The 8,394-nt window shown below is 42.9% G+C and overlaps 1 protein-coding gene across 1 annotated transcript; it reads right to left on the bottom strand.

Moving 5' to 3' along the window:
- kcna1a (potassium voltage-gated channel, shaker-related subfamily, member 1a) lies at positions 1-8,364 on the bottom strand. Its single transcript, XM_020079398.2, has 2 exons — positions 7,374-8,364; positions 1-6,756 (listed from the first exon to the last, which is right to left on the bottom strand). Exon 2 carries the CDS (start codon positions 6,494-6,496, stop codon positions 5,027-5,029), a length of 1,470 nt encoding a protein of 489 aa, XP_019934957.1. The 5' UTR covers positions 6,497-6,756; positions 7,374-8,364; the 3' UTR covers positions 1-5,026.
- Between the last annotated feature and the right edge of the window lie 30 nt (positions 8,365-8,394).

Raw genomic sequence — 8,394 nt, 5'->3', positions numbered from 1 at the left:
GATCCTTAAAAATTTATTGAAGTTAATGTAAGATGAAATCATAAGTGATATAAGAAAAAAAATAACCCTTGCATAGATCACAGACCATGCCTTTGTCATCATCAGACAAACTGAACACATTGTAGCATAATCCTTAGTAAACACAACATGACAATGGTGATTGGATCAGATAACACAATCAGAGTTTAGTTTTCTTATGCATGAAAAGAAGAAGAGTTCAACAGTCCCTTTGCAAGTTTTTCTCCAAAAACGTCCCTACCAGCGATTTAAATGTGCGTTCTCGACAGAAAAAGACAAACTCAGCCATCGCACATTAAACACAGACCAGATCTTCTCACTGAAAGTCACCTTTGGCGAGAGAGGTACACAACAACAACACTCCCGACATTTGATCCTGTCCAGTGCCTCCTCAGCAGGCAGAGAGCAGTCCAGCATCACGACCTTCAGCAAACAAGAAATGCCTTAAAAAACCGAGGTGGTACTGACAAGGGTGTGTGGCACAGGCCCTGTTTGGACATGACAGGCATGTTTCTTACAACACGGTATCACTACAGTCTAGACTGAGATAGGAATGGGGGGAGAAATGTCACTGGAGCGAGCGCTTCAGTCCTAGAATAGAGATAGAGTTTGAGAAACTATAGCCCTTGATGTCCTCGCTCACATTCGGAGCCTAAGCGAGCACAACCTGAACATCCACACACGCTGGGCAAGGCTCGGATGCCCAGCGTCGTCTTGGTGATGAGGTCAGTGCTAAGGTGCTTTTTAAGAAATCCTGCGGAGGACACGTTTCACGACAACTCCTGAACAGGGCCTTTTACACAAAGCCTTGGTGCAGATGAAAGCAAGGGTTTCTTTTCTTTTTTTGTTTTGAAACGATGCAACTGTATTATAGTTGATCCACAGTTTGAAAAGCTCATGCAGTCTTCCGTCGACCATGCAGTTTTTTGCGATCAGTAGGTTTCTGTAGAGATACTTTAAAGCAGTAGGTTCAGCAAGAGACTGGAAACAATGGGAACATGGTGTTTGAATGAATCCTCTATTTTTTTTCTCTAGAAACCAAAAAGAAAAACCATTTGTTTTTTTAGTACACTTATAGTCCATATCATTTATTGTATAACAATTGATCATAATACAGTAGTTTCATTATCATGGCTTGCCAGTGGAACATACTATCTTTGATATATTCCAGTGTATGGCATGTTCTTCCTAAATCAGTCATGTTACAGTGCCACCAACAAAAAAGGAAAAATAAAAACACACATTAAAGTTGTTTTTCATACATAATTGCAGTATATAGTGGTTACTTTTCTCTATCTTATTGTAGCTAAATTGCATTTTGTTCTCGTTTTTTCTTAGTTTAAATGAATGTCATTTTTTTCTTAGATCTTCTCGCCTTTGTTTCTTTGCAGAAGCGTAACATCTGACAGTAAGCTCAAAGAAATGAATATGTAAAAACAATTTAGGCACCTTCTCTGACGTTCACTCGCACGGTCAATCAGTCCAGTGAACTGATAATAGATCCTCTCTAAATACATTATGGGCCATTCCTTTGGGACCACGTTACAAGGTTCGGCCTTTGTTCCTTTGACTGCAAAAAGACTGGAGTCTGACTTGGGTGGTTCATGGGGACTGCCACTATTACAAAGCTTTTATTTGGATTTTTTTTCCCGGGTTACTCCTAACAAAATGTCGGCCTCCGTCTACACTTAAACCCCCAATGACCTTACAAAAATCACAGAACAGAGAGCAAGAGGTTGGTACATAAACAGCCCTGTTGTGAGTATCTGTCAAGTGATCACAGTTCCTCTGACATTCAAAATAGATTTGTTTTTCAGTTTTATATATATCTATATATATATTTATTTATTTTATTTTTTTACAAAAAAGCGTCTAAGAAACTGGTTATTCTGTTTATCTATTGCTGTTAAAGAATGCATGTTTCTTATTTTTGGGTAATTGACTGCATAGCACCATCCGTACATGCCCTCACAGCGGGAGAAGCAACAGCGCTGCTAATGTGAGGGGTGTCATATCTATTTTCTTCACCTCATGTGAGCTGTGGCATGCAGGACATGTTACACACACTTTCCAGCATTAGTCATTCGAGATGACCAAGGACAACAATTTCCTGATAGCTGCATTTATGAGTTGACTATAATTATCTTGAATATATATATATGAATATCTATGCAGACACATATATATATATATATTGTATCAAATATATGTTATTGGGTGTTATTGGCGTCCTTCTGTATGAGAAACCCTACACAAGGTGAAGATCCCTGACACAGTTGTGTCTTTTTTTGCTCTTATAAGATACTGACATTGAGCAAGGCTCTTTACCTCGCCTGAGGCAGACACCCTTCAGCTGTACAGTACAAAGATCAGTTTCAAATAAAATAATAAACAGTTCCCTATACTAACCAACCACCAATAACAAAAACCGTCAGGAACAAGAATCACAGAGTCTCGTCGAAAACAATTAATGAAAGCTTCAGATAATATGTGATGGTGACAGGACAACGATGGTGGTCCTATAGTAGCACCACAAAAGATAGCCATTGCACCAACAGAAACGACTATGACATTCAAGTAGCACTGCAGCAGAGCTTTGTTTTTCACAGGACCTTGTCAGGAGATTGCTAAATCTAAAATAAAAAGGGCATACAGTACAAAATCTTACCTTTGTTAGAATGAATTTGTCTTAATACTGAGTGTAGATTGATGTACAGTAGCTGGAGATTTTCAAGTAGTTGTTACAATTTGTCCCCGTCTATATCTGCAGTCAGCCTGTTTGGGACAATGTGCTGAGAAACAACGCACTATGTGTGAGCAAGCACGGTGACAAGTGACAAAAATCGAACTAGCAAAGAAAACTGACTTTAGCAACCGAACAAAATGACTGTGCAAAAAGTCGGGCTGCGCTTTGGATTGCACGATGACAGACTTAAAAACTACATCAAACTTACATCTGCTCTCTCTCCCACGCGTTTTGAAACACAACTCAGTGTAATTATACACCACTGTTTCAAAGAAAGCAACATATAAAACAGGCAACCTCGCTAAACTCTCTGATGATGAATGTTCTGATTGTGCGTAGCTTTAAGTGAACAAAAGGAGCAGGATTGGGGTACACTATTCGTCCTAAGTGCTTGTGTAAAAAGGCTATGCTTTGGGACTCTCACATTCAATATTGCATGACTGCTGTTTACACTTAAGGTTCCATTTTGCATTATGGTATAGGAAGCCCTGCATTGAAGCTTGCAGCTCTGCAGCAAGTTTGCAATGACCTCGCTGAGGTAGAGACCCTGAAAGGATGCATGGTGCACAAAGAAAAAAAACAACAGACATGAATAAAAGATGTTGAAAACCGATGGATATTCCCTTTTGACTTGAATTGGTAAACATGCAGAGTACAATACATTGCTGCTTAAGGGCATAATTAAGTGCATGAAAACTGGGTTGTGCATGACAGCCATGGATCATCTATTTTTTACTTTTTTGACCACAATCAGCTTCTATTTCAACCTTGCTTATCTGGCATCATTAACATTCTAACCAACAGTGTTTCCACACTTAAACAGAAGGTGAACCAGCTCCGCTCAACCTCACAAATACCATTGTACACAGAGGCACTTTCACTGGTCCTGTTGGTGAAAGGGATAAAGGCACTAGCAACTAATGTCAGAAGAATTCTCCATGATATGAAGTTGAATGTGGTGATGATCTTTTTTGAGTGGATTCCAAACAAAATTACACTAAAATTTGAAATGGAGATGGAAGCATGACTAATAATTTTCTTCTTCGTAGAAGGTCCATGCACTGCACTATTGATGTAATACTGTAATCGGTGCTTATTTATGATTATATGCATTTTTGATAATATTTATTCCGTTTCTTTGTCTACTTTTAAAATTAGAAACTCTGCATCCTCAGGGTGGGTTCGGATATATTTGATCGCAATTCAGAAACATCCAGAATTTGATTTCCGTAGTTTCCCTGACAATAGGGCACTGCCGAGTGCCTGAATTGCAACAAGCTGTATACTCATGTCATGCATTAAATATACCAGGATACAAAAGTACCTTAGTCAATAGACCATAATGCAGGTTACTTTTTTCATGCTATGATCTCATTTTATGTACTGTTCCCTTAAGATTTAACATTCAGTTTCTATACTTCTAAATGAGTAGCATTTCAAATGAAAAACTCATCCAGTGCACTCGGTATGAAAACAGATGAGAAGGGGAGGTGGATGGAGGCAGGTTATCCAAAAGAACATCCTTTCCATTACGTGAGATATGTCACATGCATGCCGATATCAAAATGGAAAGTCTCTAATCATGCTTGTGTGAAGCTCACTTTATCATTGTGCTGTGTTGCATCTAAAGGGCATGGCATTGAATCACTTGGTGATATCACATTTACAGCCACTGCTGGAAAACAGCAGCATTGCGGATGTCCATGAAGCGAGTAGATCACCATCTGTTTACATCCAAACAAGAAGAGATCAGTCTTCCTCCTATAAGGTGCTTTGCTGAATAGTAGATCCAGTGTAGGAAGAGAGGAGAGAGGAGGGTGTGTGTGGAGAGGAAAGGGGGGGGTCACCTAACTTCTTGGCGCTTACCACTTGACTGCAGATGCTTGCATGTCTCTGCAGACGTTTCTGGTGCATTGTGCAACTTGCTGTAATGTTATCTGTACTCCATGCATAAGATTTTAATTGTCACGCCGTCGTCTCATAAGACAGTGTGTGCTCTGCATCCTCCAGGGAGCCGTGTATATGCGCAGTAATCGATGGTTTCTTTTTGATATACCTATATATTTGTAGGATCAGAAGAATTAATTATTCTAACAACCTGTCATACACTCTAACAGCTTTGTTTTTTCTGTTTCCTTTCTATTTAGCTGAGCATAGTTGTAGGCCTAATGCCATAGAGCGCTTTGAGGAGGTAAATGAAGCATTCTTAACTGATGGTCTACTCCACAGTCCAATAGAGATCCCAAAGTTTCTAACTAGTGTCTAAACATCTGTGAGCAGCTTGCTTTTATTTACACAGTTTTGGTTGGCTATAGTGCAATTGCCAGTTCTGAGATTTGCCTCCCTAAAGTTGTCGATGCTATTGTTTATGTCTCCATCAATCTCCATGTACTCCGACTTGCTGACTGTGGATGAACTGCGGCGACTGGAATTGGTTTCGGAGGGGATGTTGGGATTGCTTACATTGAGCAGCTGGGCCTGCTCCTCTCCTTCTGTCTCCCTGTGGTAGAAGTAGTTGAAGTTGGACACAATGACAGGCACTGGGAGTGCGATCGTCAACACTCCAGCGATGGCGCACAGAGATCCTACAATCTTGCCTCCTATAGTAACCGGGACCATGTCCCCATAGCCCACAGTTGTCATAGACACAACGGCCCACCAAAATGCATCCGGAATGCTGCCAAAGTGGGATCCTTGCTCCTCTGCCTCTGCAAAGTAGACAGCGCTGGAGAACAAGATGACTCCAATGAACAGAAAGAAGATCAGCAATCCCAGCTCTCGCATGCTGGCCTTGAGGGTCTGCCCCAAAATCTGAAGTCCTTTGGAGTGTCGTGACAGCTTGAAGATCCTGAACACCCTGACCAGACGAATCACCCTGAGTATGGCCAGAGACGTTGCCTGCTCCCCCACCCCCTCGTTGTCGGGATCCTCAGCCAGCTCAGTCCCAAGTGTGATGAAGTAAGGGATGATAGCCACAATGTCGATCATGTTCATCATGTTCTTGAAGAAGGCCGGTTTACTTGGGCACGCCAGAAAGCGTACTATCAACTCAAAGGAGAACCAGATTATACAGAGTGTCTCAATGACAAAGAAGGGGTCAGTAAGGATATTTGGCTTGTAATAAATAGTAGTGTTCCCCACTATTCGAATTGTTGCGTCCTCTTTCAGCTGTGGTAAAGTCTCTAAACAAAATATGACTATTGAAATCAGGATCACCATCACAGACACAATGGCGATCCCTCTGGCGGGGCCCGAGCTTTCTGGATGCTCAAAGAGGAGCCAGACCTGACGCTGGAACTCCCTATCAGGCAAAGGGCGCGCTTCCTCCCTGATGAAACCCTCATCCTCACGAAACCTCTCCATCGCGTCCACTCCCAGCTCGTAAAACTTGATTTCCTCTGAGAACATATCCAAAGGGACGTTCACTGGTCTTCTCAGCCGACCGCCTGACTGGTAGTAGTAGAGGATGGCATCAAAGCTGGGGCGGTTTCTGTCAAAGAAGTATTCATTTCTCAGAGGGTCAAAGTACCGCATCCGCTTTTTGGGGTTGCCTAGCAACGTCTCTGGAAACTGGGAGAGAGTTTTCAACTGTGTCTCAAACCGGAGACCCGCTATGTTGATCACCACCCTCTCGCAGCATTCGTGGTCATTATGGTCTGGGGGGTAGGTGTCCTGAGGATGACCAGGGACAGCCGAGGTCTCGTCCATGTTATCTCCTGCTACGACGGTCATTTTGGTAGGAGGAGGAGGTGGAAGACAAGGAGGAGGAGGAGGAGTTGTGTTGGGTTTCGGTTAGTCTGACTGAGCAGGCATTCAGGATCAGGGGGAAAATTTCCACTCCTCAGCTTCCCACACCCCTTAAATTGTTGGAGACGTCCCCAGGTACAAGGGGGTTGGTTGGCTGCTCTGCCTCAGTGCGGCTCCACTGCGGTTCTCGCTGACTTGACCATTGCTGCTCTCCAGTGCATCTGCTGCTGTTGTTACTGCTGCCTCTGTCACCCAGAGAGAGAGAGAGAGAGGGAGGGAGAGGGAGGAAATAATGGGATCAAACTGCCAAGATATTTGCTGGCTCAGCATTTTCTGCAGTTTATTTATTTATTCGTTTACTTCTCTCAGCCTACATTTAGTGCAACTACCCGATAGTGTATGTAAAAAATACTATTCCGAGGATTCAAATTGTCATATTTCTACAAAATCTGTATTTACAATCTTTCAGTTAAGAGTTCATGAATGTTTTGATCTTTATTGTGTTTTCCACATTACCTTTAAATTCCTATTAGTAACTCAATTGCTGTTTCATTCTCTGCTACATTCCTATGACATTTCTGTTAACTTAAGTTTGTCATATGTGTTTGTGTCTTAAAGGAACATAGCAGTGATTTATCCTATGCCACTCTCTCCGGTCTGACGCATAATATACTGACATTATAGCAACTGAGGTTTCTATATGCGCAAAGCCTTTAGGCCTAATGCAGTATAAAATACTGCAAATAAAATCTTACTCTTAAGAAAGAGGGAGAACAATACAATAGTAGTATATCATCTTGAACAGCGGCTGTTGACATAAACAATCCATGATGGCTATATTGTGCTAGTCAGCAGTTCTTACCGTAATCTTGAAAGGTCTTGAATGCGTTTTATCCTCGGGTAATATCATCCAACAGCAGGACACCAGTGGGTATCATGTGGCAACTTCACATTGCACCTTCCCGAGGAGAAAAGCCTAGAGCCTCACTATGGTCATCATCACCATCCCGTGTCCCGTCAAAGTGCCCTCATAGGTCTAAACGTCTGATGAGAAATCAGGCAGGTCTGTAATGAGGGAAGCCTGAGATGGAAATGCTGCGAGAAGAGAAGGGTTGCAAAGCTGCAGCAGCGTCCGTACAGTTGCTCGCTTGGCGGCACGGTGGTGTGAGCAGCTTTACAGTAGAGGCTGTACCGCAGGAGAAAATCTTGCGCAGCAGTTCGGGGGGAGAGATACATTATGGGGCAACAAGCGAGCCCTTGACATTTCCAGACATCACTGCATCAGCAGAAATCTGCTGCCTCCTGCGAGTATGGACACGATGACGAGCTGGAGTGTGTTTCTCGGAGAGCGGAATTTTACGCTCCCCCCCCCCCCCCAAAAAAAAAAAAAAAAACGAGAGTGGAGAGACGAGTCAAGTGCAGCAGCAGCGAGGTCCAAATGTTTACTTGACAATGTCAAACATGTTGTGATGTGCATTTTACATGCAAGTGCATGGGAGGTGAGGGAAAAAGAGAGGAGAGGAGGAGAGGGGAGGGCAGCAGCAGCAGGAGGAGGAGGAGGAGTTGGAGGGTTTCGACGCAATGCAGACCGGCTCTACTAAAGCACGCCGACTCAACTTCTCCACACACACCACAAAAACAAGAGCGCCCGCGCAGTGCCAGCTCTGGCGCAATGGACCGCAAAGAGGGACAGGAGCTCTGAATCATTCACTGTGCAACATCTGAGACCATCTGCCAATTACAGACCAGTCTGTTGTCGATCAATGAGGGAAGAAATGATCACCTTGTCATCATATCACTCCTGGATGACCGTTGGATGTGTCAAGGACTGTTGTGCGCTAAAGTGATTTAGTATATTTTATTATGCCGATGAGCAGTAAATC

Source organism: Paralichthys olivaceus, chromosome 7, assembly GCF_024713975.1.
Source record: "Paralichthys olivaceus isolate ysfri-2021 chromosome 7, ASM2471397v2, whole genome shotgun sequence".
NCBI classification, from domain to species: domain Eukaryota; kingdom Metazoa; phylum Chordata; class Actinopteri; order Pleuronectiformes; family Paralichthyidae; genus Paralichthys; species Paralichthys olivaceus.
This window is presented reverse-complemented; position numbering and strand designations above follow the sequence as displayed.

What these genes read in the sequence shown, in the direction of transcription:
- kcna1a (XM_020079398.2), bottom strand. Translation starts at nt 6,496, where the DNA reads ATGACCGTCGTAGCAGGAGATAACATGGACGAGACCTCGGCTGTCCCT.